The following is a 26,258-nucleotide window of genomic DNA, read 5'->3' as shown; positions in this document are numbered from 1 at the left end:
AAAAATAAAATTGGGCAAAATCTGTATTGGAATCCAAGTTTACATGACTCCAAATTGCTTCCATTTCTACTCTAGCTGGGAGCCAGAGGGGATTTCTGGCAGGAGGACTGCTGCAAATGTTTGGAGGCAACTGACTGCGCCTCTTAAATGGGCAGAGGGGTTCGCATCCCAATCAGAGACCACCTGGAATGGCTCTGACTGAAGTGGCCAGGGGGCCTGGGGCAGGGGAGCTAAAGACATTCCTGGGCCCCTAGAGGCCTTTGCCCTCTGCCTCTTAGGTGGAATAGCCCCTGCCTTCCCTTCCTCAATGCCCCAAGCCCCACTGTCATTCCACTGCTTTTTTGATCAGATTGCCCCAGTGTTCTGGCATAAGAGATGGGGGTGTCCCAGCGTATGTTCCAAAGGATATTCCTGTGATTGTGTGCAGAAGTACATGTTTGGCATTGTACACTTGGGAGCTGTGTGTGCATGGAAGCTCATGCATGTTTGCACGTGAACTGTGTGCACGCAGGTGGTCTGTGTGCAGCCTCCCCTTCATGATGTGTGTACGGCCATTTCACACCTCTGTGCTACTGTGTGTGAGGGCAGATGATGTGTCCTGGTATCTCCCGAGTGTGTTTGTAACCATATGCGGGGTGATATGCCCCAGCCTGTGTGTGAGGACTGGCTGTGTGGGAGTACTGGTATGGCTGGGAGGCTGCTGTGGGCACTGTGGGCCCAGATGTTTGTGTTGTATGTGGAGGTACCTGTAGCTGGGTGTGGGGCAGCCTAGGAGTGCCACTTCATCTGCAGCTGCAAAGAATGGGGAAAAGAATGTCAGGCATTTTGGGGGACCTGAGACAGGCTCCGTGTCCTCACTAAGTCTCCATTTCCCTTTCTGCTAATGAACCAGTTATCCTTGAGGACGTCCTGGGATTGAGGCCCCTAGAAGGAAGGGGAGACATGGATGAACCCACAGCACCCGATGGGCAGTTAGAAATCGCAGTGGTGTTGTGGAGTAAGCAGCTGGGCTGCTCATGGGAGGCCAAGTGAGGGGGTCCCAGAAGCACCACACGCCTGGGCTACTCGGCGCAGGAGGCGCCTCTCTAGGCTCCTTTAACTTAGGAAACCCAGTCCTCCTCTGCTCCCCCTCCCCTGTGTCCAGAACACTCCCCAGCAGTCACCCCAGCGGCTGGGACTCCGCCCAGCTCCACACCTAAGGTTTACAGCGGGCTTTGTAGCGCGGAGTCCTCGTGTCTCTTTCTCTTGCAGGATCGTTGATTCCTTTTCCACAACTGGAACCAGAGGCCAGAAGAGATGGCCCCCCGAAAGACCAGGACTAGGACACGAAGGCAGGTTTCGGGACCTCAGACGTCTACGGTAACCACGCTACGCGACCAACACCTAAGGATGTCCCGGCTCCAGACTGAGACCCAAGTCTGACTTCCCCCTGCGAGTTGAGGCTCCTTGCCTGGTTGCTGCGACGATTCGAGATGGGCCTTACCCGGGCCCCACGCGTGTCGCAGGCACGCAGCACGCACGCTTAGTAAACACCAGCTGTAGTGAGCGAGTCCCCCTTTGTAGCTCGACAGAGTACAAAGTTCTCTGGAGCTGCGGGCGCCGCAGGTCAGTGGCGTCCGCGGGGACCCCGCCCCCGCCCCCCGCGCGCGGCCGGGGCCACCCGGTGGGGTTGCTACGCACTGACGTGGGCGGATCAAAGCGGCCGCCCGCCTTATAAAGCAGTTTGGGAGGCTTGCGCCGGAGATCGCGCCGGGCGAGGAGGAGAGCTCGGGCGAGCGGCGAGCACAGGCCCCGGGAGCTGAGCGCAGCAGAGAGCAGCCGGAGTCCGCGCCTGACTCCGCGCGGGTCCTGAGCCGGCCGCAGCTTGCCAGGATCGCCGGCGTCCTTCTCGCGCCGCTTCACGAAGAGGGCGCCTTCCCCGCTCGCCCAGCCGGAGTGCGCACGGGCCCGCTGGAAACCGCACTCGCCGCTCCCTGGGCAGGCCAGGGCACCCGGGCACGCAGGGCGCGCCTGGCGAGCGCCCCGGGAGGTGAGCAGTGGTCGCGGGCAGCGGGCAGCCGCTCAGCGGGGACCCGCCAGGGCTGGGGGCGCCCGAGTCCGAGGGGGACGACGCTTCTCGCACCCGCCACGACCCCCTTGGGCACCTACTCCCGGGTAAGCAAACCAAGCGCTCCTCCATACCTTTCCTCCGCAGCACTCCGAAGAGTTCCCCTTTGCGGAGCGAAGCCGCGGGAGCCTGGGGACGCGGGGTTTAGGGGGACGCGGGACGGTGGTGGGTTGTGCAGTTCCTGCGGCCCTCCTCGAACTTTCCCGGCCCGGCCCCCCTCTTCTGCCCCCGCACCCCAGGCGACCCCCTCCTTCCCAGTCGTCCCGTGGATGAGGTCATGCCCGAGCCACCCCCGGGTGTGGGGGACTTGGATCCCGCGACAGAGGGTGTGTGTGGTGGGCGGGGGGAAAGGGTGGCAAAAGGCAGAGAAATACGGCAGCGCCTAGTAAATTGGGGATGGGGGCAGACGCCTGGCTTTGAGAACGGGTCCCAAGGGCGGCGGGGGGAGGGGGAGAACCGAGTTTGTTTACTGACCTGAGCTCCAGGCTGGGGGCTGGGGAGGAGGAAAGTCCTGTCCCCGGCCCCGAGGCACATCTGCAACCGCCCCGAACATCTGGCTGAGCTCGCGCACGAGCTCCACGCCTCCCACCCCCGGGGCTGAAGTGCCTCGGTGTCCCTCAAGGCCCTGGGGGCGCAGGGTCCGGCTCCAGGGGGTTAGCAGGAGGGATCTCGAGTGCCCCCACCTACCCTTCCCACTTCCAAAACAACCCGTCTCCCGGGTGACCCGGCGCCGCGTGCGCATCCAAGCAGACGTCTCTCGAAAACCTCGCGGCTGGGGTCAAAGCCGGGTGGCCGGCCCGTCCTCGCCCCGCTCCGCAGGTAACCTTGAAGCCGTCGCTCGGCGTCCCTGGTTGGCGGGGTCAGCTCCGTGAGCTGCGTGGCCGCAGGCTTCGGGACCCGCCCGTGCCGACCTTGCGCGCCGCGCGGACAATCGGCCCCGGTGCACGGTGCCCGTGGGGCGTCGGGGTAGGGGAGGCCCCGCAAGTCCTCGCCGGCGTGGCCTGGTCCCAGCGGCCGGCTTTCCAGAGTCCTCCACAGCCCGGGCCTATGACCACCTGTTGGCGGCGCTGGGCTGCGGCGCTGCGCTCGTGGTGTTCTCCCTGTGCACAGCCCCAGGCGGCCGCCTCCCGGGCCCGCAGCAGGCAGGGTAGCTCGGACCAACTTCGAGGAGGTGACCGCTCACTCTCCAAACGTGCTACGCCTGGCGCGGCCCACTACGCGCCCGGCCCCAAGCAAGGGGCCGGGCAGGTCAGGGCGGCCCACGGCAAGTGTCCTATAGAACGACCAGGACACAGGGGGCACTCCGTCGACACGTCGTCCCATCCACAGACGGAGAAGCGGGGGCCCAGGAAGAGGAGGGGACTTGACCCCAGCCCGCGACGCAGGAGGCAGCCGCGATCCCCCCGCCCGCCGAGCCCCGGCTTAGCGCCCCCTGGCGGGCTGGGGGCTTCGGCAGGCGCGTGCACTCTGACCCGCGAGCTCAGGCGGAGGGTGACCCCGTGGCCCGCGCGGCTGTCCCGGGCGTTCGTACAAGGGACAGGAACAGTCCGTCAGGACCCAGAGGCTCGGGCCAGGCGCTGCCTCCCCGCGCGACGAGCTTGGGCGGCGGAGGGAGAGCCCTGGGATAGCCGGGGCTGCACCGAAAGAGCTAGGCGGGGCTGGAGGCCTAGGTCCCCGTCCGCTGTGCGACCTAGGCGGCTCCTCCTTTCCCTGGGAGACCAAGCTGGACACAGATCCCCCGCTGTGAGTCCGCGCGCCTCCGTCCTCGTGCAGCCCCCGCCTCCTCCCCACCCAGGAATGCCGGGTGCCTTCGGGGGGCGGCGCACTTTGGGAGAGGGGAAGACGGTGACTGGAGTTTTGATTCCCCCCTCCATATCCAGCGGATATTTTTCTCGTTCTGAGAAGTGCAGGAAACTTGCAGGACCAGGAAGACAAAGGATTTGGATACAGGCTGGGTGGGAAGACGGGGCTGGGTTACACCGAGAACCCCGCTGAGACCCCTAGCCTTGACGGCATGTTTGTCGCAGGCGCCCCTGTGCTGGGCGCTAGCTGCGGGGCTCTGCGGAGGAAAAGAACTGTACGATCCAGGCTTCTCCTCGCCTTCCTGTGGGTTTTGCCCACAGGCTCCAGAAAACAGTGGGGCTTCCCATCTCTGCGTGCTGACTACCCACGCGCAGGAATGCGCCACGCAGGTGGCGTCGCGGTGCAAATAGCAGAGGGGCGCTGAGCCCCGCAGGCTGCAGGGAGACGGGGTCCTCGGGGGACGCACGGCGAAGCCCCATTCCTCGTTCTTATGGAAGGGGACACCGAGGCTGGGGTGGCTGAGGGCTTGCCCAAGCTCACAGAGCCAGATAAGAACGTCCCTTTTCTGCTCCAGCGCCCCCACTACCGTGGGCGCCTCCTTTTCCAACTCCCCAAACCCTTAGAAAGGAATCCCTTTGTCTCTGCTCCTCCCGAGGGGAGAGGGGCTGGGGCTGTGTCTGACTCCAGGCGAACGCCAGGTGTTGGTAAATTTGGGAGAAGCTGGGAAGGGAGTTAATGAGGTGAGAATGAAGTGAAGGAGAAAAAAAGCGGAGAAGGCGGCTCCGCGGGCTGCGGGCGGGCGGGGCAGCCGCTCCTCTGCGGCCCGAGGGCGCCGCCTGGAGGCCAGAGGCAACACAGCGCCAGCCCCGCGAGCTTCCCCGCTTCGCCAAGGCGGGGCTGCACAGTCCCAGCTCGCACGCCTCCACCCCCACCCTCCAAAGTGGAGCGGCTGAAGACGGACTTGGAGACTCGGAATCTTCACTGTACAAAGAGCCCTACCATCCCGTTTCCCATCCTCCCCTTCCCACACCGAGAAAGCAGGGCCCCGAGCAAGCCCCATTTCCTGATTTCGCCGGACACCCGGCTTGCAGCTCCCTAGCTGAACCCCACCTCTGCGCCTCAGTTTCCTCATCTGTGAGATGAGGCAGCGATAGTGCCTATTTCACGGGGTGCTGGGAGGAGCAGATGCGATTGTGTTAGGGAACTTTTTTTGTTTGTTTGTTTGAGACGGAGTTTCGCTCTTGTCGCCCAGGCTAGAGTGCAGTGGCTCAATCTCGGCTCACTGCAACCTCCGCCTCCCGGGTTCAAGCGGTTCTCCTGCCTCAGCCTCCCGAGTAGCTGGGATTACAGGCACCTGCCACCACGCCCGGCTAATTTTTTGTATTCGTAGTAGAGACAGGGTTTTGCCATGTTGGGCAGGCTGGTCTCGAACTCCTGACCTCAGGTGATCCGCCCGCCTCGGCCTCCCAAAGTGCTGGGATTACAGGCGTGAGCCACCCTGCCCGGCCAGGGAACGTTCTTTATAAAAGCGGAATTGTGTCCGAATTGCCACAGCTTACTGAGGAGGTAAACTGAGGCACGGTTGAGAAGGAGAATTGCCGAGGCCTTATTAACTAATGCTCAATATTGCGGGGATAAGCCCCAGCTCCGGGGCCTCGACTCTGCTGCCTCGCCCGGACTCCTGATTCCTCATTCCTCTCCTTTCCGTCCCAGGTCTGCGTCTGTCCGGGTTTCCCCCTCTGCCTCTGTGGCTCTCAGCCTTGTCCTCTGAGCGTCCTCCTCCCTCTCGCTGTGTCTGCCCGGTCTCTCCGGGGGTCTCCGGTTCTGCCGCCTCCTGTCCCTCCTTCCGGCTGCCCCGGCCGGAGGGGCTCGAAGGCGCGTTGGGGCCCGGGGCCACGCTGGGGGACACGCCTTCGGCCGCGCCTAATTCGAGTCAGGCGAGGGACGCGTCCCCTGGCCGGGCGGAGCGGGAGAGGACGCCCGCCGCGCTCGGCCTCCCCGGGCCCCGACCCCTCCTTTGTAATTTGAATAAAACGCCTCCCCCGCCCGCGCGCCGCCTTAACCCGCCGCCTCCGCTCTCCCCGGCTGCAGGCGGCGTGCAGGACCAGCGGCGGCCGTGCAGGCGGAGGACTTCGGCGCGGCTACTCCTGGGTGTGACCCCGGGCGCGCCCGCCGCGCGACGATGAGGGCGCGGCCGCAGGTCTGCGAGGCGCTGCTCTTCGCCCTGGCGCTCCAGACCGGCGTGTGCTATGGCATCAAGTGGCTGTGAGTAGGGACCCCGCGTCCACGCGCACAGGCCGGGGACTGGGGCGGCGGAGGGCGTTACGGGGTCCCCTGGATGGTGCGAGCGCACCAAGACCCGGGAGCCTAAGCTGGCTTGGCGGTCGTGGGCAAGTCATCCCTAAGCCTCCGTTTCCTCCTCTGTAAAATGTCCCTACCTCCCGGAGGCTTGCGAAGAGGGAGTGAGACGGGCGTGGACCGCAATGGAAGCGCCTGGTCCTATGCAGCTGACGGTGGCTCAAAGGCCACGGAGTTTCTGGCCACCTCCGCAGGGGCAGATGGAAAAAGACATTCTGTTCAAGGGGCGCAATCCAGAGCGGCCAGCCCAGGAGCGTTCCTTGTCAGTCAGTCTCCTTGACCCTAGCGGGAGTTCCGCTGAGACACTCTTGACCCCTCCACCTGGGTGACCTTGGGAAAGTGTCACTCTACTTCTTGGGGCCTCCTTGTCCTCCTCTGTCACAGGAGGGTGAGACTCTCCACCTCACTCAAATCTGATGAGAAGAGGCTCCTGAAAGGTCCTCAGAAGCTGTCAGATGCCGCCGTGCACATGTGCAGGGCATTCCTTTAGATAGAAATTATTCACGCAGGGGTAGGAGGGAGAGAGAGGCTTGGTGCCGAGCTGAAGGGAGTGCCTGCTCAGGGGGCTGGGGGTGGTGAAGAGAGGAGTAAACGCCAGCCCCTTCCTGGAGGAGCTGCGCTCTAAGTTGAGAGAGATAAGCCCAGGCTGTAAATAACTCCACAAGTGTCCAAGTGCCCGAGGAGAAACCAGACCGGGAATCTGGAGGCCTAGAGGAAAGAAGCCCACCTGGTGGGGACACAGATTTGAGACACCGGGAAGCTTTTCCGGGGCTGTGCCCCTGGTGACTGAAGCGCTGCCGGGAGTTGGCTGGTTCGGGCAACGGAGAGGAGGACGCTGTGGGCAGAGGGGCTCCCTCAGAGGGAAAGTCCAGGACAGGACAAGGGTCTGGAATCTGGGGCCGGGGCAGGGAGCCTGCAGATAAGACAGCAGGGGGCAGGTTGTGGGGGCTGGGGAGGGCGCTGCAAAGGGTTTGTGAATTAGTTGGAAGACAGGGTGATAGTGGCTGCGCCGCCAGCAAACAGTCTGGAGGTCAGTGGCCCTGCCCCTTCTCAGGCCAAGTTATTGATTAATTGATGATTCGAGGAGGGAACCCCGTCTTCCTGCCTTTCTTGTTTACAAGAAGCCTGGTCTCAGCGATCTCCCAGCCCTGGGCACTAGCTTTTCCCAGCTGTCCCTGAGGAGTTCTGTGAGAAACCAGCCACCTTCCTTTTGCGATGGGGTACCCAGCACCGTTCCAGCTGGCAGGGACCTCCGATCAGCGAGTCCAAGCTCTCTCATCCACCGCCACCATTTTACAGATAAGGATACTAAGGTCCAGGGAAGGAGAGGATTGGCTGAAGGAGCGTCAGAGGCTTTGCACTGGGCTTGGGTGTCATTTGCCGCCCATAAGAGTCCTGTGGGGTCACTGCCATCATCCCTGCTCCACAGTGGGAGCCCTGAGACCCTGCAAAGGTCGTGATGCGCGCAAGCCCCCACGCTGGCCTGTGGTGGGATGGACGGCTGGCTAAACCTGACATCCATGTCCTCTGTCCCCACTGCAGAGTCGGGCTGCCACAGAAATGGGTACAACTCATTGTGTGCCTTAAATAAGCCCCCAGGCTCTTGGGGGAGATGGACATATAGAAGTACCAAGTGGACTATGGTCTGTGTCCTAGCAGAGGGAGCATGACAGCCCAGAGGAGGAGTGGTCAGTTCTATCTAAGGGAGATGCCTGGGCTGGGATTGGAAGGACAGGGAAGATTTGGATGGTCAGAGATGGAGTGCAAAGCAGGCATCCTAGGCAGGAGGCACAGCACGAGCAGAAGCCTGGAGGCCAAACAGCGCATGCGGGGAGACCTGGAGAAACCAGGCACCACAAGAGCCTACTCCTAAGTGCCCCAGATGCTGCTCCGAGAGCTTGGGTCATGTAATTTAGATCATACTGCACTCCTATGAGAAATTGATAGTCTAGCAAGAGAGGATTAAAGTCTTGCTAGAGTTTAAGATAGATGGGGAGGTGGGAAAAGGGGTGGAGTTTAAGAATAACAATTATCTGTGTATGCATGTGTATATATAGATACATGTGTGTAGGCCACGTGCATATATGTATGTATATGTACATATATGTCTACACACACATGGCCTCACTATGTGCTAGGCACTGTTCTAAGTGCATTATGTATATTGTTCCATTTAAATATCCCAACCACCCTGTGAGGTGGGTGCTGCTATTACCCCCATTGCACAGAAGAGGAAACAGAGACTGGAGGACACAGAGATGGGGGCTCTACCTAGCAGGGTGTCACAGCTCACCCTGCTAGTGACAGGCAGTGGAGGCAGGATTTGAGTTAAGCTGCCTGGCTCCGTGGCCTGTTGGGCACATGGAGCCCCAGCACGGCTGGGAGCAGGGAAGTGTTCAGTGAGGCTGGAAAGCCAGAGACTCACCCAGGAGCCTCCGCTGGCCTGGGCTTTGGAGAGTGAGCTGGAGATGAAAGGGGCACTTGGCACAGGAACTGAAAGCCAACATGGCCCAGTGGCCTGGAATGCTCACCTGGTGGGTGCCTGGGATGCAGGCTGAGCTGGTGGGATGGGGGCTGAGGAGAGGGGATCAGGACCTGGCTGCCCATACAGGCACCTGCCCAGAAATAACCTGGGGATCCTTCCCTACCTTACCTCCTTCCAGGCCAGGCACCAGAAGACTCCCAGCCCCTCAAGTATTCGGGGTCCCAGGTCTGGGCTGTCCACCCCCTTCTTGGCTTTCCTCGGTAAGGGGAGGGTTTGAGGGGAGTCCCACTCTCCTGGGAACCACGGAAGCAGTGGGGTGAGAGGAAAGGCCCAGCTGGTTGGGAACATCCATAAAGGCCGCCCCTTTCCCTGGGCAGTCCCACACCTGCCACTCCCACGGAGATGGGGCCAGGAGGCTCTAGAGGGCCATGGCGCTGCAGAGTAGGGTGGAAGGAGCGCCAGACTGGGACTGCAAGGCCCAGCCTGAGTTCTGTAGGTCAATCGCTTTAGCTTCTCTGAGCCTCAGTTTCCTCAGCTCTAAGATAGAGGTAGAAGGAGCCCTACCTCAGGATGCGGGAGGCCTGGGGTCTAGCTTGTCTCTGCCTCTGATTGGCCGTGTACAGATCTGGGCAAGCCCTGCCCTTTCTGGGCCTCAGTTTCCCCACTTGCATAGTGGAAGTTGGTGATGCTGTGGCAGCTCCCTTTGGTTTCTTGGTTGAGAAGCGTCAGACCAAGGCCTGTTAGGGCTTTACCTTTGCAAGATGGGCTGCACAGGTGGGTCAGCATGTGTGAGGCCAAGGGGACAGGCTTCCATCTCTGAGGTCTGGGCAGTCAGGTGTGAAGGGGACCCAGTGTCATTTCCAGGCAGGACTGGATCTGCAGGCTCAAAGACCTTCATCAGCCTCCATTTCTCTATCTATACAGTGGGGACAAGGGCTGGACTGGTTCCTCTTCACTCTGGAGTCCTGGGACAAAGCCTAGGAGGGAGGGAACAGGAGGACTCTCAGGCTGTGGGGCCCCAGGGGCTTCTTCTTCCTGGACGGGCAGCTACAGCCCCAAGCTGGGGTGGCTGGTGAAGAAGGGGCACTTTCGAGGTTCCTAGACCTCTCCCCAGTTCCTAGACCTGGTGCCTAATTGAGGAGTTAATTGAGGAGTGATGGAGGGAGAGGTTGCCCCAGGGGAGTAGACGGAAGCCTAGGGAGAGGCTGGGCTTGCCTGGGTGGCCTAGAGCCTGGGTTCCTGCCCCATCCTCCATGCCACATGGGCACCAGGATGAGGTGGGGCCCAGGAAAGCCCAAAGAGACATGGGCAAGGGAGGGACAAAGGTCTGGTTGGGAGAACAGGATCTCCTCGACTCAATTGTTCTCCCACCTCAGGGTCAGCAGGGTCCACAGATGCAGAAGCACGGGGATTCCAGGGCAAGACTGAGTCCCTAAGCCAGCCTGCAGCCCTCATCAGCATCCTCCTCATCCCAGAAGCACAGATGTGGGCATCAGGGTCTCTCTCATCTCCATCTGTTGACCTCACCCCATCTCTCTCCCTGGGTGGGCAGCTGCCAGGCTACATTCTGGGTGGTGCTGATGGGAGCACCTTCTGAGGCCCTCTGAGCCCAGCTCTGCCGAAGCCTCACCTGGAAATGGGCTGGCAATACCACTCAGCACCGTGGGCGGCCGAGCTGCAGAACTGCAGAGAGGGACCTTGGGGCCCAGGTCACTTAAAGGAGCCTGAACCTGGCTGCCAGGTCTCTGGCCTAGAATTCATCATGTGACCTGACCCCTGTGCCTAGAGGGAGAGGGATGCTGTGAAGTGCAGGTCCAGGAAGGAAGCCCTTCTTTGAAGGTGCCTTACATGGGCCGGGTCCCCTAGAGCGGCCTGAGGGTAGGGTTGCTGGCACCACCAGGAAAATACTTCAGTGAAGTCATTTGACAGCTTGTGTTACCAGTGTCAGAGCCTGCATTATTCTTGAGCATTGAGCAGTATGGATGGGGAAATTGAGGTGGAGCAAGCGGCAGTGACTTGCCCAAGGTCTCATAAGGAGAGAGCTGCTGAGCCAGAGCTTGAACCCAGGTCTCTGCCCCAGCCAGTCCCAGCAAGGCCCTCAACTCCTGAATGAGAGGAGGCCTTGCCACCCCAGTAGGGCCCTGAGCTCAGGCCTCGCCTATGAACTCTGTGTTCCCTCCTGTCCCTTCTTCCACCCTCTCCCCCAGGCCCCCACCCCCAGATAAACCGAAATGTTTCCAATTAGGGGTCTGTTGGAGTGAAGCGAGCGAGATGTCCACAAGGAGAACTCCCCCGCCTCCCGTCCTAATCCTTGATTACCTCCCCAAGGGGGATTTATTTGGAAACGGTCATTACCACTAATTACCAGATGACCGCATGGCCCTCCTCGGGAGTGGAATCTGCTGCCTCCCGCCTGCGATCTCTGCCTGCAGCCCCTGTGGGCGGGTGGCCTCCCTGGTACGCATGGCAGCCTGCTCCTGTCCCAGTGTCAGCCTCCAAGGCGGGCCCCTGGGTCTTCACACTGCTCTGCGCCCACCAGGGCCTCTGGATCTGTTTCTCATTTACCCTTGGGCCGCCTGGGGAGTCTGAGCCTCGTCTGGAAGGTACTCTGACAGCACCTTCTCCCTCAGCCTTCTGGGGAGGATGGAAAGACTGAGACCCAGGGTGGCTCTGGGGCTCACCCCAAGGTCCCAGCCAAGGAGACCCAGGCACCAGGAGCACCAGGAGCACCAGGCTCCCTTCCCTGAGAGCTGCAGCACCCAGCACTCACAAGCTGTCTGCAGTGAGCTCCCCAGGAAGAGGCTCAGCCCCCATCGTCCCACCCCGTGACTTGAGCTGGAGCCCAGGGAAAGACACAGGAGGCTGCCTTCACTGCCTGAACGCCCACCATGTGCCATGAGCCTGCTGCTAGGCCATGCGCTGATGTGCTGTCGCCCACGTCGTCCTTCTCATTTGAAAATGGAGGAAGCTGGCTCAGAAGGAGCGGGAGGAAAGCTGGGCGAGGGCGAGCGGCAGAGCGGGCTCAGGACGGGCTGGGTGGGGACCGCCCAGAGCAAAGCAGAGTGGGTACCCAGAGAGAAGTGACCCCAGTGCCTGCAGGAACTGACAGCCTCACCAAGAAGGATGACGGGGCCTGCTGGGGGGTGCTGGACAAGCACAGCCCCTAAAGCAGGGCTGATCATCCCCTCCGGGCTGCCCTCTGAGGTGTGAAGTGGGAGGCTCTGTCAACCGGGAAGGGCCACGCCCATGTGGAGCTGTTACCCCGTGACGGCACTGCACTCAGGGACAGGGTTTGCTGGGTGGAGGTGGAGGGGCTGTTGACAACCGGGAAACACACTGAGGTGATGACATTTGCCTCTGTGTGGTCAGAGCCCACCCAGGAAGTACGGCAGGGTTCAGCAACAGGTTCCCCAAGAAGGTGAGGCCAGGTCAGGCCAGAGCAGTTCCATTTAGGTCAAGAAACCGCGTCTGAGGGATGCTGTGTGGCCCACCCTGTGCCAGATGCTGGCATCTAGACACACCAGACATTTCTCGGCTCATAGTTTAGGGGGTGGCAGTGAGGGGAGACTGCCCTGGACACCACAGTTGATCTTACACAGGGTGAGTCACGCCGCCCTAACCACAGACACCAGGCCCTGCTTTCTGGGTCTCTGGGAAGGTTTCTATCTTTGGGGGTTATAGGGTGGGTTAGGCGTGGCAGAGCGTGACAGGCAGGAGGAAATGAAGGAACCTATTGAGTACTTACCGTAGCACATATCATTCAGCCTTGGCAAGACCCTGAGAGGTCCTCATGTTGTAGTTGATGCCCAGAGAGGGGCAATAGTTTGCCCAAGTTTGCACAGCACATAGAGGACAGAGCTTGAGTAAGAACCCAGGCCTTCCCACTCCGTCTGGTCCAATACCCGCTGGGCAACAAGTGGGGGACTTAGCTTTATCTATTAATTTTTTGTTTGTTTGTTTTGTTTTTTGAGATGGAGTCTCGCTCTATCGCCAGGCTGGAGTGCAGTGTCACAATCTTGGCTCAGTGCAATCTCTGCCTCCCAGGTTCAAGCAATTCTCCTGCCTCAGCCTCTCAAGTAGCTGGGACTACAGGTGTGCACCACCACGCCCAGCTAATTTTTTGTGTTTTAGTAGAGACGGGGTTTCACCATGTTGGCCAGAATGGTCTTGATCTCCTGACCTCATGATTCACCCGCCTCAGCCTGCCAAATTGCTAGGATTACACATCTATGAATGTCTTAAACACTTTGCCTATGTTCTGTTATTTAAGTCTCACCATAGCCTTTTTTTTTTTTTTTTTTTTTTTTAAGTAGACAGGGTTTCACTGTGTCACCCAGACTGGAGTGCAGCGGTGTAATCACAGTTCACTGTAACCTCAAACCCCCGGGCTCGAGTGATCCTCTCAAGTAGTTCAGACTACAGGCATGCACCACAACACCTGGCTAATTTTTTTACTTTTTCGTAGAGATGGCTCTCACTATGTTGCCCAGGGTGGTCTTGAACTCCTGGCCTCAAAGGATCCTCCTACTTTGGCCTCAGAGTAGCTGAGATCATAGACATGAGCAACAACCCGCAGCCTCATCATAGCCTTTTGAAGTAGTAATTATTTCTATTTTATTTTATTTTATTTTATTTTATTTTATTTTATTTTATTTTATTTTATTGAGACGGAGTCTCGTTCTGTCGCCCAGGCTGGAGTGCAGTGGTGCGATCTCAGCTCACTGCAACCTCTACCTCCTGGGTTCAAGCAGTTCTCCTGCCTCAGCCTCCTGAGCAGCTGGGATTACAGGCATGCGCCACCATGCCTGGCTAATTTTTGTATTTTTTGAGTAGAGACAGGGTTTCGCCATGTTAACCAGGGTGGTGTCAAACTCCTGACCTCAGATGATCTGCCCACCTTGGCCTCCCAAAGTGCTGGGATATTACAGGTGTAAGCCACCGCGCCTGGCCTTATCATTTCTTTGTAACAGATGAGGAACATGAAACCCAGAGAGGTTGGATAACTTACCTAGGTCACACAGCTGGTGTCCAAGGCTTGTGCTCTTCCTGGGGCTAGGCCAGGAGCGAGAACAGCTGGGCCATTGATTTATAACTATTGGTAGCTTTATCCAGCCATTAGACTAGGGTATCCTTGAGGAAAGGATCTATGTCATGTTCATTACCAAATGAGTCTGGGAAGAGTTGGTGCTTAGTAAATACTTCTTCCACAAGTAGATCAAGTTCGTTCATGTCCAGAAGCAGGGGGAAAGGCATTCCTGGCATCAGGAAAAGCTTGGGCAAAGGCATGGTGGCAAGACAGTTCCTTTCAGAGAAGTCAAGAACCTGGTGTAGCTGGATGTCAGGATGAGGATGGGAGGCTGGCAAGAGCTGGGAGGCCAGGCTTTGAGGGGCCCTGAATGTCAAGCGACAGCCCTTGGCCTTGACTAGGCAGGTCCAGGGAGGCTGCCCCCAGGTAGGAAAAGACCACCAAGGTAGTAACTGTAGTAGCTTCCATCACTGACCACTGACCACAGAGTGTCAGCCCTGGGCAGAACGTGTAACACACATTGTCTGATTTAAGCCCTCAGTTAATACTGGGAGGTTGATGGGAAAGGAGAGGTTAAGTGACTTGCTCAAGGTCGCAAGGGGAGTGATATAGCCTGGAGTCTACCCAAGCCTGTGCAGTGCCCTTGGCAATGGGCTGCCTCCCTCAGAACCCAGCCCAGGGGTTCTGGGATCTCTACCTTGCCAGGTCTCAGCCCTGACCCTGGGTAAAGACCGCTGGGGCCACAGCAGGCGGGGCACTCAGCACTTCTGGCTGCAGAATGGCCCCTCTTGGTTCCCTGTCGCTCCTGGGCCTCTGCTGGGTTGCTGAAGGCCAGCTGACTCTGGGTTCCAGATGGCCCCTGCTGTGGGTGGGGGCACTGAGAGTGAGTCCATGTGGAGTCCTTTAGGTTTGTGGGGTCCTTAAGTGCTGCCGATGCAGGCTGCCCTCAGAGAAGGCCTAGGAGAACGGCAGATCGAGGAAGGACCTGGTCCTACAGTCTTGGAACCCAGGTGCCCAGAGCTGGGATCTGGGAGGCTCTTGGGTCCTCTAACATCACCAGGGTTCATAGAGACCCACTAGGCTAACATTTCCCAAAGCACGGATGAGGTGGATGAAGTCAGCAGCCTCAAGCAAAGGGCTCTGTGCTCACTGTACTCAATAGACTCCCTGAGTTAAATAACACCAAGCCTGCTGCTTTGCTGCAGGACTTCTCAGGACCTTTAAAATGTAAATGTGCATCCTGACTCTCCAAGCGGGGACATAGTACATCGTGTTCCCCAAATGGATCCCTTTTGTCAGAGTGTCTCACTCAAGCCCATCCTGGGAAATACGGTTTACAAGCACAGACACTGAGGCCCAAAGAGGGGCAATGAATTATCTAAGATCACACAACAAGTTAATGGCCAAGTCTGGATTAGATACTAAATTTTTCAAGTTCCAGGTCATCACAAAACTGAGTGGCTCTTTAATCCTTTATTAGGAATTCCTTGCATGGATATGGGACTTTACAACATAATAAATGGGTTTAGTAATCACATGAAATAATGATGGAAAACTCCTACCTCATGTTGCGCATCTAGAAAGGCTTCAGTTAATAGTATGTATAATTATTGTGATTATAAGAATCTAGCATTTCTCATGGTTTCTGGCACATAGCTGCTCAGTGTTGAATGAATGTTGAATAAAGACTAATAATTCACAGCTGTGTGAGAACTAAATCAGGTGGTGGAGGTGAGCTTTGTGAACTGTACAGCTGTTTTGTTAGTATAATTATCCTAAAGCTTAGGTAGGATGGGGGTTGTGATCCTATGTTATGAATAGGGCCTGAGGCTCAGAGAGGGACGGTGATGTGCCCAAGGTCACATGGGGTGGGAGGGGGATCCACTGCTCTGCCAGCCGACACTTTGGGAGCCTTTTTTGGAAGGAGCCAGGAAACCAGGAGGCAAAGTCCATTGAGGGAAAGGCTGGAGCCAGAAGGGCGGGTGGAGGCCATGTGGCCCCTGACAACCCTGTCTCTCCTTCCATCGGTCATGGCTTTTCCACGGTGTGCAGGGCGCTGTCCAAGACACCATCGGCCCTGGCACTGAACCAGACGCAACACTGCAAGCAGCTGGAGGGCCTGGTGTCTGCACAGGTGCAGCTGTGCCGCAGCAACCTGGAGCTCATGCACACGGTGGTGCACGCCGCCCGCGAGGTCATGAAGGCCTGTCGCCGGGCCTTTGCCGACATGCGCTGGAACTGCTCCTCCATTGAGCTCGCCCCCAACTATTTGCTTGACCTGGAGAGAGGTAGGAGCTGGCGAGGCTGCTGAATGCGTGTGGGTGCGGGTGAAGGAATTCAGGCATCAATCTGTGTGTGTTTAGATGGAGGGATGGGTTCATGGGTGGGTGGATGATGGATTCATGGATGAATGACGGGTGGATACAGGCATGGATGGATGGGGTATGGGTGGATGAATTAATCATAAATATGGGTGTGCAGGCATGAATTCACGAACGAGTAAACACAGATGAGTGGCGATATCAGCACAGGGGAGCCTGAAGGACAGCACATGTATCTGTGTGCCCCCATGCATGAATGAAGGAATGACCCAAGGCTGTGGCCTGCTTGGCCACATGTCAGGGAGGCTCCTGGGAGGGGAGTCTAGAAACAAGAATGCTATAAAGCCCACCCTCAGGGCAGACAGGTGTGCCACAGGTAACACGGAACCAGGCTGCTGAAACTGTTGCACCATGCACAAAGCAGTGTAGGGAGAGAACATCTCGAAGACTTCCTGCAGGAGGTGGCTTCTGGTGGGGGGCGGTCTGGGGGACCTATGTACAACAGGGAGGCTTTTGACAGACGGAAGGCCCCAGTAGGTGTAATCTCTCCCCTGCACTATAATAATTTTTCTTGTGGGTCCTAAACAGTAGCAGCTAATGTTTGACAAACCTTCCTTTCTTCCTGAATTATTTGAACTCCAGAGCCAGCCTGTGAGGTAGCTGTTACCACCCGTATTCTACAGTTAAGGAAACTGAGGCTGGAGATGGGAAAGTGGCTTGCTAGTTAAGAGACAGAGCTATGGCTCGGACCGATGGCCAGGACCCCGCAGCTGAGGCTCCTGAGTGCCGTATTCGTTTCCCAGGGCTGCTGTCCAATGGGCCACAACTGGCTGCTTGCAAACAACAGATGTGTATTGTCTCAAAGTTCTGGAGGTCGGAAGTCTGAAATCGAGGTGTCAGCAGGGCCATGCTCCCCCTGAAGGTGCTAGGGAGGATCCTTCCTGGCCCAGGCCTAGCTCCTGGTGGCGGCCGGCCATCCTTGGCATTCTTTATCTTGCAGCTGCGTCACTGCGGTCTCTGCCTCTGTCATCACAGGGCAAGCTCCCTCTTTGTGTGTCTGTGTGTCCAAAATTCCCCTTTCTTATAAGGACACCAGCCACTGGCCTAGGGCCCACCCTGATCCGGTATGACCTCATCTCAGCCCCATTACATCTGCAAAGACCCCACTTCTTCATAAGATTATGCTCACAGGTACAGGGGTCAGGACTTGAACACATCATTTGAGGGGACACAGGTCCACGCACAGCAGGTCCTTTGTGCATTTGTCTGGCACATCAGGAGCTCAGAGCCTGGGCCTCACTACTGTAAAGCATCCCCTAATGCCAGTGCAGGGCGAGTGGGTGGAAGCCTAGAGCTGTGAGTGTGAGTAGGAGGACGTGGGTGAGGGCATGCCTGTGGGTGTGGGGTCCTGAGTGTGGCTGTCAGCTGGTATATTCAGGAGGAATTGGGGAAGCAGGGGTGACATCTCAATGGCCCTAGTGCCAACCCCTGCTGGCGCCACCTTGGTTACAGCAGGGTGTGGGTGAAGGAGGAGGACCTCTGACCTGGGCGGGGTCCTAGCCCTGGATCAGCGTCGGCTGACCTTCCCCTCCCACCCTCAGGGACCCGGGAGTCGGCCTTCGTGTATGCGCTGTCGGCCGCCGCCATCAGCCACGCCATCGCCCGGGCCTGCACCTCCGGCGACCTGCCCGGCTGCTCCTGCGGCCCCGTCCCAGGTGAGCCACCCGGGCCCGGGAACCGCTGGGGAGGATGTGCGGACAACCTCAGCTACGGGCTCCTCATGGGGGCCAAGTTTTCCGATGCTCCTATGAAGGTGAAAAAAACAGGATCCCAAGCCAATAAACTGATGCGTCTACACAACAGTGAAGTGGGGAGACAGGTAACCACCCACCCCACCCACCCCCAGATAGTTGTGCTTGTGCCATTGGCCAGAAAAGGGCCACCCAGCGTGCCCCAGTGGCGGGGGGTGCGGGGGGACGGGCCCTGACTGGCCCACACCTGATGTGCCTCGCACCATCCTCATCCTCAGCCCTTCCCTTGCCAGCTGCTTGGGGCTTGTCTCGCTTTCCTCCTCCAGGGGGTCCACTGGGATTTGGGTTGTCCAAGCAGAAGGAGCACTGAACTAGGAGTCAGGAGCTCTGAGTTCTGGCCTTGGCTCTGGCACTAAACTTGCTTAGGGACTTTGGGAAAGTCAGTGCCTCTCTAGCCTCAGCTGTTCCCATCTATAAAATGGTGGGGGTGGCCTGGTGCTGAGTCCCCATCTGTCATGTTCCTCAAGCTGTCCCTCCCTCCAGGGCGTGGAGAGGGCTGTGGTCAACAGAAGCCTATCCTAAGGGCTCATCTGCTTGGATTTAACGGGGACTCCCACCCACACCAACCGAAGCTGCTAGAACAGTTTCCTCCAGCATTCATTATTTTCAGGTTTTCATTCATTCCTCACCTCACTCCCCAAAAGACTGGGGTGAGTGGACCCGTAAGTGAATGAACTTTCTACCAATCTGTGTTGCAGACACTGTGTTTGGTGCTCCATACATTTCTGTTCTGTGGTCATGGAACAACTCGGGCAGGCCCCATTGTCACCTTTTTACAGATGGGGAAAGGACCGTGAACGGCAGGGATGGCCACTTGGCCAGAGCTGCATGTGCAGATGGCATCTCATCAGCTCCTCCCTGCACCCTTTAGCCCCATTTTACAGAGGCACTAAGTGAGGCTGAAAGCACTTCAGCGGCTCAGCCCCACGGCACAATAGAGCCCAGGACTGTGGGACTCCCAAGTCCAGGGTCTTCAGTGGCCTCACCTGCTCTCAAGGGTCTTCCTCGTGTGAGGATTCTAGGGTGTCCAGGCCATCCTTGGACAGTTAGGGAAACTGAGGCCAAATCATACTGTGGGTCTATAGCAGAGCCTGGCCAGGGACTCAGGACTCCTGCCTCCTGGCCCTGCTGACCTGTCCCCTGCCCCTGTTCATGAAACCCAGTGGGAGCCCTTCACCAGCGGCCTACAGGCCCACCACCGTAGCCAGGCCAGCTGGGCGCCACATGCTGCCAGGGCCGCAGCCCTCCCCCCACCACCATGCTGTCCAAAGAGGGTCCTCCGCCTCAGGGCAAATCAGGCCCGTCCCTGAGGCCATCTGCAAAAGGGGCCAGTGTCCTTGCAAGCTGCGGGGCTGCGTGAGGATTAAATGAGATCACAAACACCTGTTTAGTACCTCGGGAAGCTCCAAGCCCCTTCCCCCAGCTTATCCTGAGCAGCAGAACCTAGTTCACCCTCCCTCGATGGCTCACCAGTGCCGCGGTGCCCTGCAGTCCTGCTGACTTCATCACTGTGACCTCCACAGACTTTTCTCAGCAAATTCCAGATTGGGTGCCCAAACACACTCCCTGGGTCCTCACTTCCTGGCACTGGTGAGGGGAAGGAGCCCTGAGACCTTGGCCAGCTCCCCCACTAACTCACTTGTCTTGGGCAAGTCCTGCCCACTCTGTGCCTCAGTTTCCCCATCTCTCTGATGCAGGGGATGGGCCCAGGTTCCCATGACTCTTGCATGTCTCTGTACAGGAGAGGCAGGAGGGTAGGCCTGGGCAGGGGAATCCAAGTCTTGTGTTGAAAGAAGGGTTTAAAAGGCAGAACTGGAAGGCCTGTAGAAGGCATCTAACTTCTGCCCCTCAGGTATTAATAGGGAAACTGAGGCCCAGGGAAGCTGGTGGGCCCGAGTCCTTTTTGAAGCCAGGGAAAGAGTCTCCCCAAGCCTCTGAGCCCAAGGGGGCTCCACCATAGTTATTACTTAAATGGATTTTTCAAAACCAATATTGATTTAACTTTTATGGTTCACAAAACTCTTTTGTGTGTGTCATCTCATTTCATCCTTACAGCTCTCTGCAAGGCAGGAATTATGTGCTCGCCTTGCACGAAAGAAGACAGAGGCCCTGAGTGGCGACGTGGCTTGCTGAGGGTGGCCTGGCAGGAGCACTGGCAGTGGGGGGAAAGCCAGCCAGGTGGCGGGGAGGAGCCCCCTGCACTCACCCTTGCCTCTTCTCCCCTTCCTACCCTCCTCCCTTCCTTCCTTCTCTTCTTTTCTTCCTTTTTTCCAGCAAGCATTTAGTGAGAGAAAAAGCATGAAACAATTAAAAGCCACCACTTTTGGAATCACCCCCAGATCTGGGTTCAAATCCAAGCTCCATGATTTTCTATCTGCACCCTTGGGCGTGAGACTTAGCCTCTCTGAGCTATTGTTTCTTCTTTTTAAAATGGGGGAAGTAAGGATACCTCCCTTGAAGGGCTGTTGTGGTGATCAATCTCCATTATGTGTTAGAGCGCTTGGTATACAGTAGGTGCTAAACGATGTCATCCCTATCCCTGAAAATGCCTTTCTTCCTGCCCCTCAGCTGCCCCCCAAGGTTGCAGGAAGGCCCACACCACCTCCAAGCTTTAAAGCAAAAAGCTCTATCACTTGAAACTCCAGCAGGCAGTGACTCCCTGAGAGCACCCAGCCATGGGTGGGTGGGGCTGGGGTCCCGGGTCAGGCCACCCAGCCGACGCCTTCCCCTGTCCACAGGCTCTGCGTGCCTCTCTGGAAATGAAGTGTAAATGCCATGGGGTGTCTGGCTCCTGCTCCATCCGCACCTGCTGGAAGGGGCTGCAGGAGCTGCAGGATGTGGCTGCTGACCTCAAGACCCGATACCTGTCGGCCACCAAGGTAGTGCACCGACCCATGGGCACCCGCAAGCACCTGGTGCCCAAGGACCTGGATATCCGGCCTGTGAAGGACTCGGAGCTCGTCTATCTGCAGAGCTCACCTGACTTCTGCATGAAGAATGAGAAGGTGGGCTCCCACGGGACACAAGACAGGTGAGGCCTGCCGCCACCTTGGTGGGAAAGGGTCACCCGTGTTGCACACACTGTTCCCCAGCTCAGGGCCACGCACACAGCAGGGACTCAGGTGGCATTTGGGGAATGGAGACCCTGCTCAGTTGAGGGAGTTGGCCCCAGGACTGCTAAGTGGAGATGCCAGGGTCCTAGGGTCCCCTGCAGAGCTGCTGGGAGCGCCTGTTCTGCACTGCACCTGGCAGGGGCACAGTGAATGTAGGCTGATGGGGGGCCCCTGCTCCACCTTCCCCAGCTGGGGAGACAGATGGGAAGAGACAACGATGCTACTGGGGGACAGGACAGGAACGAGGCTGCCCAACGTAAGATAGGTGCTCAGAAAATGTTTGTCAGATGAACAGATGAGGGGTAAAGGCCATACAGCCTGCTCGTTGCACAGCAAAGGGACTGAGGTGCCAGGGGAGATGGGGACAGCCTACACTGAGTGAGGGAGAGCGATGTCTGCCTGCATTCCGTGCAGCAACACTGCCCCTCTGTCCTCAACCCTGTGAGCCCTCTCCCCGCCCCCAGCCCATCTCCTCCTGGGGACCCCAGGCCTGGAACCCTACCACAGCCCCCGTCACAGCTGCCGCAGCTGGCTCAGAACAGGAGAGTGAGGGAGCCAGGAGTGACTGCAGACCTACTGTGTGCTGGGTGGGGCTGGTGAGGACTGCACAAGCAACATTTCCCAAAGATGGTGCTGGCGAAAGCTGGTCGCGATCTACGAGAGAAAGAGCTCTGTCGTCACGTGCATTTGGGAAATTCTCTGGCGATTCACGAGGCACTAGAACATATGAAAGGCTCTGAGGAATCTGCAGTAAAGGATCTGTTTAAGCCAGTGTTTCCCAGAGGTGTTTGGCCATGGAACTCTTTTATTAAGGAGCCCCTAATAGCATTCCACAAAACTCGTGTTCTCGGGGTTAAAAGAATATTGCACCAGAGAGTGGGTGTCTGGGAACGTGTCTGGCACATAGTTGGTGCACAGCCAGCGTTGACTTCCTCCGCAGCCCACGTTCCTGTCTCCAGGAGAGGGAGGGGTGGGCTGGGGGGCTGCATCCCCACAGGCCAGGGCAGCAGGCTCTGTGAGGAGGCCCAGGCTCCCATCTGGAGGCCAGATTGAGGGGGTCGGCAGAGGGAAGATGGAACCAGGTCAGGCCGGGGAGACAGGAAGGAGCCAGAGGCTGGGCTGAGGTAGATGGGAATGGGGGAGTTAGAGGACGATTCTAGAACATGGAGGGCTGCAGGAGGCCCACGGAGGACCCGAGAGTGAAGAAAGGGTCTTCCTGGATCCATGTGCAGCTCTGTGTGTGTCAGGGAGGGCACAGCTTCCCAACAGGGGGACTTGAGCACATCCTTCACTGATCTGAGGCTCAGGCTTGTCTCCTGCACAGTGGGGAGGGCACCCCACCACTCACAGGGTTGTCGAGTGATCTCCAAACACACTTACCTAGCATCTCCCCTCTCCCCTCCCCTCCTGGGCAGTCTCCCCTCCCCCTGTGCCCTCAGGCTGCCAGGCCCCTCTCTCCCAGCTGCCCCTCACTCCTGATGAGGAGGCCCCGCCCACAGCGCCACCCACCCCCCTGGCTTCCTTCCCAGCCCCCACAGGTTTCCTGCCTTGCGGCTCCCGGTCCTTCCCCAGGGGGACCCTTGCAGGCATCTGTATTAGTTGGCTTTTGCTGCAGTAACAAACACCCCCGATTTCTCGGTAGTTCATAACCACAAGCATTTCTTGTGCCCATTACATGAGACTGCATGTCAGCTATGTCTCTGCCTGGCTCTGGCAGGTGCTGGTGGGAGGTCCCCAAGGGCTCAGGTCGTGACAGGAAAGCCTGGTGTGAAGGGAGCCCAGAGGGTCCCTGATCCAGCCTGGACATCAAGGAAGGCTTCCTAGAGGAGGGGAAATTTGAGATTGATGATTAGGTTGGGGGTTCGATGTAAGTGAGCCTGGTGAACTGTGAAAGGCGTGTGCATGCGGGTTATCTCTAGAGGCTGGCTCCCTCGCTGCGGATGATGCCTTGCAGCCTCCTCAGATCTAACCTGGGGAAACCGAGGCCTAATCTGCAGTCAATATTCCAAACCCTAGCCCTCTTGTCATATTTCTTCCAGAGGCCTGCACCTCTGAAACCCACCCCTGCCCTGGGCTCACAGTCTGAGCCACCCTGTGCCCTGGGAGCCAGGCATCCAACGGCCCTTCCCTGGGCCTATAGCCCCACTGGCCCCAATCCTGGTCCCAGGCACCCGGGCCTTGTCTGGATCTGACACTGGAGGCCAAGTTTTCAGACAATGCATGTCAGGGATCCAGAAATTTAAAAAAGAACTCTGCCTCCTTCCTACCCCTCAGGGTAGAGTGCTCGGCCAGAGCCTTCAGGAGAAGGCTGAGGGGGAACTCATGGATGCCGAGTGGCTAAACAAAGCCCAAAAAGGTTCAGTGGCCTGCCTTAAGTCACACAGCCACTAAGTGGCAGAGCTGGGGCTTGAACCCAGGTCTGTCCAGCTCTGGCGCATGTGTTCTTCTGGGAACTGCTGGCAGCCCCCACTTACTGGTCACCGGCTGACTCTCCCCAGGCACTCCCCTCCTTCTGCCCATGGCCCCTTCCAGCTCAGGCCTGGCCTCTCCCCCAGCACTGATCAGCCTCCTCCGGGCCTCCAGCCCTCCCCTTCCATCTGCTCTCACTGTTCTGAGGGCAGGCCTGGTCTTCTGCCTTTGCCCAAGCTGTTCCCTCTCCCCCAGCGCTCCTTCCCTCCTCTGCACGGTGGAGTCCTGCTTGTCCTTCATGAATGGCCTAGATGGTCTTTCCTCTTCCAGGAGGCCCTGTGGAACTCTCACAGGCCTTGTACTCAGCCCGGGCAAGGCCCCTCTCCCTTCTGTGTCTGTTTCCCCATCAGTAAATATGAGGATTGCATTCGGTCATCTCTAGGACTTTCCCACCTTGGACATTCTGGGATTCCTCGGTCCACATGTGGGGACCCTTTGTCCCTGTCAGTGCCCCAGCCCCCTGCTGCTCTGTCCCCAACTACATCTCATGAAAACACTCCCTGTCTAGCCTCAGCCCAGCTAGAGGAGCCACCAGTCTGAACAGATGATTTGTCACTAGACAGAAGAACTGAGAGCAGTGGAAGGATGTTTGCACTTTATAGGGACCTTCAATGTCTTCGCATCCCACGTTTGGGAAGAAATGCAGCCCCTGCTGGCTTCCACGCCCCGCCCTTTAGGGTAGGGAGAGCAAGTCAGGGCCTTAGTTTTAGTCCCCAAGTTTAAGCCTCTGCCCTTTGCTGACCCTGTTTTCATCTGCATAATGGACATAATCATTCCACTGACCCAAGGGCCCTACAGGCCTCCACTGAGATAAGACACTGGAGGGAGTGCCTGACCCACAGGAGGCACATGGCCAACAGACCCCTCTTCCTCCACGAGCAGTGTGTCTGATGCCCAGTGGGGGTTTGAGTATTTCGGCATTTATCCTAGGATTCTAAAAATCAAATGATCTTGACATCTCATAATATTTAATTAAAGATTAAATATGGCCGAGTGTGGTGGCACACGCCTGTAATCCCAGCTACTCGGGAGGCTGAGGCAGGAGAATCGCTTGAACCCAGGAGGCAGAGGTTGCAGTGAGTTGAGATTGCACCACTGCACTCCAGCCTAGGCAACAGAGTGAGACTCTGTAAAAGGTTACCCATAAAGGTAGGATTATTAGATTGGTTGGAGGGTCCTTCCAGTATTTAGAAGTAGAAGAAATAGAAAAAAGATACCTCTAAGAAAACAAAACAAGGTTGGGCACGGCAGCTCATGCCTGTAATCCTAGCACTTTGGAAGGCTGAGGTGGGAGGATTGCTTGAGCCTAGGAGTTCAAGACCAGCCTGAGCAATATAGTGGGATTCCATTGCTACAAAAATAAAAATTAAAAAATTAACTGGACATGGTGGTGTGTGCCTGTAGTCCCAGCTATTCAGTCCCAGGGTGGGAGGAGCACTTGAGCCAGGGGCCTGGGTAGTGGGGAAGGCGGGGGTCAAGTCTGCAGGGAGCCATGATCACAACCACTGCACTCCAGCCCGGGCAACAGAGTGAGACCCCATCTCAAAAAAATAAAAGAAAACAGCCCCATCATTTTGGTAACCCCTTATTAGAAATATAGGGAAAAGTGAGAAGTACCTTTAGGTAAGAGGATTATTTAAAATTCCCCAAAGATCAAGACAGCTTCTAAGAAGGGCTGAGTCGGTGGCCATGGGAGACGCTGCCGGCTGCCTGGCTGGGAGTCATGTGGTGTTGGTGGGTGGTGACCAAGGCATGCACTGACCTGCTTCCTGCCCCCACAATAGGCAGTGCAACAAGACATCCAACGGAAGCGACAGCTGCGATCTTATGTGCTGCGGGCGTGGCTACAACCCCTACACAGACCGCGTGGTCGAGCGGTGCCACTGTAAGTACCACTGGTGCTGCTATGTCACCTGCCGCAGGTGTGAGCGTACCGTGGAGCGCTATGTCTGCAAGTGAGGCCCTGCCCTCCGCCCCATGCAGGAGCGAGGACTCTGCTCAAGGACCCTCAGCAACTGGGGCCAGGGGCCTGGAGACACTCCATGGATCTCTGCTTGTGAATTCCAGATGCCAGGCATGGGAGGCGGCTTGTGCTTTGCCTTCACTTGGAAGCCACCAGGAACAGAAGGTCTGGCCACCCTGGAAGGAGGGCGGGACATCAAAGGAAACCGACAAGATTAAAAATAACTTGGCAGCCTGAGGCCCTGGAGTGCCCACAGGCTGGTCTAAGGAGCCGGGCTTGGGATTGGTGAGACTGATACAGACTTGACCTTTCAGGGCCACAGAGACCAGCCTCCGGGAAGGGGTCTGCCCGCCTTCTTCAGAACGTTCTGCAGGACCCCCTGGCCCACCCTGGGGTCTGAGCCTGCTGGGCCCACCACATGGAACCACTAGCTTGGGTTGTAAATGTTTTCTTTGGTTTTTTGCTTTTTCTTCCTTTGGGATGTGGAAGCTACAGAAATATTTATAAAACATAGCTTTTTCTTTGGGGTGGCACTTCTCCATTCCTCTTTATATATTTTATATATATAAATATATATGTATATATATAATGATCTCTATTTTAAAACTAGCTTTTTAAGCAGCTGTATGAAATAAATGCTGAGTGAACCCCAGCCCGCCCCTGCAGTTCCCGGCCTCCTCAAGTGAACTCGCCAGGCCCTGGGGCTGGCAGAGGGAGCTCTCCGGTTTCCAGGCAAGGCGGCTTCCGATTGATGTCCCTTCTCCCCCCGCGCTCCCCCCACACCAGGCCCTGGCCCTGATCT

The 26,258-nt window shown here is 57.6% G+C and overlaps 1 protein-coding gene across 3 annotated transcripts; it reads left to right on the top strand.

The window, feature by feature from the left end:
* Positions 1-1,386: 1,386 nt before the first annotated feature.
* On the top strand, positions 1,387-26,192 carry WNT11 (Wnt family member 11). 3 transcript variants are annotated; one of them, XM_063671224.1, is made up of 8 exons: positions 1,387-2,029; positions 6,002-6,175; positions 15,832-16,067; positions 17,702-17,979; positions 20,650-20,942; positions 25,278-25,378; positions 25,561-25,621; positions 25,771-26,111. In XM_063671224.1, exons 2-8 carry the CDS (start codon positions 6,093-6,095, stop codon positions 25,961-25,963), a joined length of 1,245 nt encoding a protein of 414 aa, XP_063527294.1. In that variant the 5' UTR covers positions 1,387-2,029; positions 6,002-6,092; the 3' UTR covers positions 25,964-26,111. The 3 variants fall into 3 exon arrangements, with proteins under 3 accessions (XP_063527294.1, XP_063527295.1, XP_063527296.1); XM_063671225.1 differs by lacking the exon at positions 25,771-26,111 and having other exon boundaries at positions 1,393-2,154; positions 25,278-25,695; XM_063671226.1 differs by lacking the exon at positions 1,387-2,029 and having other exon boundaries at positions 5,998-6,175; positions 25,278-26,192.
* The last annotated feature ends 66 nt before the right edge of the window (positions 26,193-26,258 follow it).

Source organism: Pongo pygmaeus, chromosome 9 (assembly GCF_028885625.2).
Source record: "Pongo pygmaeus isolate AG05252 chromosome 9, NHGRI_mPonPyg2-v2.0_pri, whole genome shotgun sequence".
NCBI classification, from domain to species: domain Eukaryota; kingdom Metazoa; phylum Chordata; class Mammalia; order Primates; family Hominidae; genus Pongo; species Pongo pygmaeus.
This window is presented reverse-complemented; position numbering and strand designations above follow the sequence as displayed.